This window comes from Varanus komodoensis, unplaced genomic scaffold, assembly GCF_004798865.1.
Source record: "Varanus komodoensis strain SLA01 unplaced genomic scaffold, ASM479886v1 scaffold356, whole genome shotgun sequence".
In the NCBI taxonomy this organism is placed as follows: Eukaryota; Metazoa; Chordata; class Lepidosauria; order Squamata; family Varanidae; genus Varanus; species Varanus komodoensis.
Window position 1 is genome coordinate 51,608 of NW_025335867.1, and position 2,713 is coordinate 54,320.

General features: G+C 54.1%; 1 protein-coding gene across 1 annotated transcript in view; it reads right to left on the reverse strand.

Moving 5' to 3' along the window:
- The window catches only part of LOC123028159, a gene marked incomplete at its 3' end in the record, with an annotated part of 4,059 nt that extends 1,668 nt beyond the window's left edge, over positions 1–2,391 (reverse strand). The window contains 2 exon segments of the mRNA XM_044439703.1: positions 57–193; positions 608–2,391. Of these exon segments, the coding sequence (XP_044295638.1) occupies positions 57–193; positions 608–2,150 (1,680 nt within the window).
- Positions 2,392–2,713: the final 322 nt, after the last annotated feature.

Sequence of the window (2,713 nt, forward strand, 5' to 3'; positions counted from 1 at the left end):
GCCCTGGCTGGAATGGGGTATTGGGGTTTCCGGAATGGGGTAGCCGAACTACTGACCTGTACCACGACGGGTGGCTGATGAGCCGCCAGACCAGGAGGGTTTTCGGCCCATACTCCTGGAACTTCTTTTTGGAGTTCTTTTAAAGCCTCAGAGGGGCTTTCTATCGCCTGACTTTCGAAGAAGAGATACTCGTCTTGCAAGGGTACAGTGAGCAGAAGGGCAGCAGGCTGCGGAGACCCTAGGCTGAGGTGGGTGCCGTCCTCTTGGAACGACACCGAAGCCCGCAGTTTCCTTAAGAGGTGTCGTCCCAGGAGGGGGAAGGGGCATTCGGGGATCACCAAGAATGAATGAGTTATGGTCCCTTTTCCCAGATCAGTCACTCGAGCTGAAGTCCAAGGGTACGCCCTGGGTCGTCCCGTTGCCCCTATGATCTGAGTCTTTTCTTCGGTAAGACGGCCAACCCCCTCCCGGAGGACCGAGTGAGCTGCCCCCGTATCTACCAGGAAGGTAGTCGGGCGGCCCCCCACAGTTAAGGTTACCAAGGGCTCTTGGGGGCCTAAATTGACAGAGCCCTGGCCCCTTCAGTCTTCCTCAAGGGTGAGGAGACTCTTTTCTTTTTGGTTCATTTTCTTCTTGCGGGGACACTCGTTTTTCCAGTGGCCCCTCTCCTTGCAGTAGGCGCATTGATCTTTTTCTAGGCGGGGGCGACCCCCCTTCCGGGGAGCCCCCCGATTCTTATTGCTAGTTTCCTGCATGGTCGCCAAAACGACTTTGGTTAATTTCTTCGTGCCTGCAACTTCTGGATCCTCACGATTATTAAAAACCTTCTGAGCTATCTCAACTAGTTCACTGAGGTTTTTCCCTTCGAACCCGTCTAGCTTTTGAATCTTTTTCCTAATGTCTGGTGCCGATTGTGTAACAAAGGCTATGTTAATTGTCCGCGCGTTTTCTGGCGCTCGTGGGTCTATAGGTGTGTATTGCCTATATGCCTCAAGTAGGCGTTCCAAGAAAGCTGCAGGGGATTCCCGGGGGCTCTGAACTATCTCACTTACTTTAGACAAATTGGTCGGTTTCCGCGCTGCGCCGCGGAGGCCCTGGAGGAGAAGTTGGCGGTACCGGGTCAGAGCTCCCTCCCCAGCAACCGTATTCGGATCCCAGTTGGGTTGTTGGGCTGGGAGGCTCGTTTCCAGAATAACCGGGTCAGTGGTGGGTTGACCACCTGCGCCAAAAATCTGCTTCCGAGCCTCGAGGTGAATCCGATCGCGCTCCTCGGAAGTAAAAAGAACCTGCAAGAGCTGCTGGCAGTCGTCCCAAGTAGGGCGGTGTGTGTGAAAAATCATCTCTAACAACGAGATTAAACCTTGAGGTTTTTCAGAGAAAAGAGGATTCTGTAGCTTCCAGTTATACAGGTCACTTGTGGAGAAAGGGACATAAACCATGAACGGGCGGCCCGTCCCCTGCGCAGGGGCAAGCTCCCAGAGGGGCAATAGAGTGGCGGGCTCAGGGCCGGTATTGGGGGAGGCCGACGACACCCGTCTGTCCCCGTGGCCAGAGGATGGCAAGGGCAGAGTAGACTTCGGAGGGACAGATGGGCAGAGGCCATACGGAAGTCCACTCCGCATTCGGGCCGGGCTGGGGGTAGTGTGGGGCGGGCTCCCGGAAGCCTGGGAACTCGGGGCATAGGGCAGTGGTTGTGTCCAAGTGTCCAGGGTATCTTCTGGCCCCGCCTGATCATCCATGAGGATGCGGGGTTTCGTGGATGGGGTAAGGGGCAACCTGACGCAGGGTTCTCCTCCCTTTTTCACCGTAAGGAGAGAAGGGCATGTGGATCCTGGGAGTTTCCGTTGACATCGTTTAATGTAACCGGGCTTCACCTTGGCGATGTCCAGCCATGTTTCTATATATGGAATCTGATCTGGGTGTCCAGGACTCCCAAGGATCACAGCCTCGACGTTCCTAATCAAGATCAAATCAAAAGAGCCTACTGCGGGCCATCCTACGTCAAAAGTGGTCCACTCTAATTCACAAAGGGTCCGGAGGGTTCCTGGCTTGACGGGGACCCCGAATCCTGAAGCCCTTTTAAAGAAATCAGAAAAGTTATTCAGAAGACATTGCAGGGGGGTGGTCGGGACGGACTGACCCTGCCCCATTTTCCCGTCCTGAGGAAAAAGATCACTCAAGTGACAGACAAATAGAACAGACGACAAAACATCAACAAGACAGACAATACAGACAATAGACAGCAACAAGACAGACAAGACGGACGATCTAAACAGATGCACAACCTAAACAGGAACTGAGGCCAGAAACGACGTCTCGCCTCCGACCAGAAAGTAGCCTTTGCGCTGCGTCCAGCAGGCGTTTCTTTCCAATACCAGATCTGCAGATATTCAGAACAGATGGCGGGTAACCGCCGTGCGCACTTACCGGTAATTTCTCTCTCGGCCAGTCAGACGTCCCACCGACCCGGGGTAGAGGCACAAGATGCTCGTTCCCGGTGTCGGGGAGGCAAGACCAGTGGTCTCTATCTCGCTGGGGCCTCCAAATGTTGTGGAGCGATTTTACAGACGAGACCAGAGACTGATTGGAATTACCGAGAGATTTATTTACCTGCCGGCCGGAACCATGCACTCGTGAGAGTGTGGTACTGAGCAGGTTGAAGGCAGGATTTTTATACTCTTTTACAGCTATGCAGGTGCATGAATGACAGGGA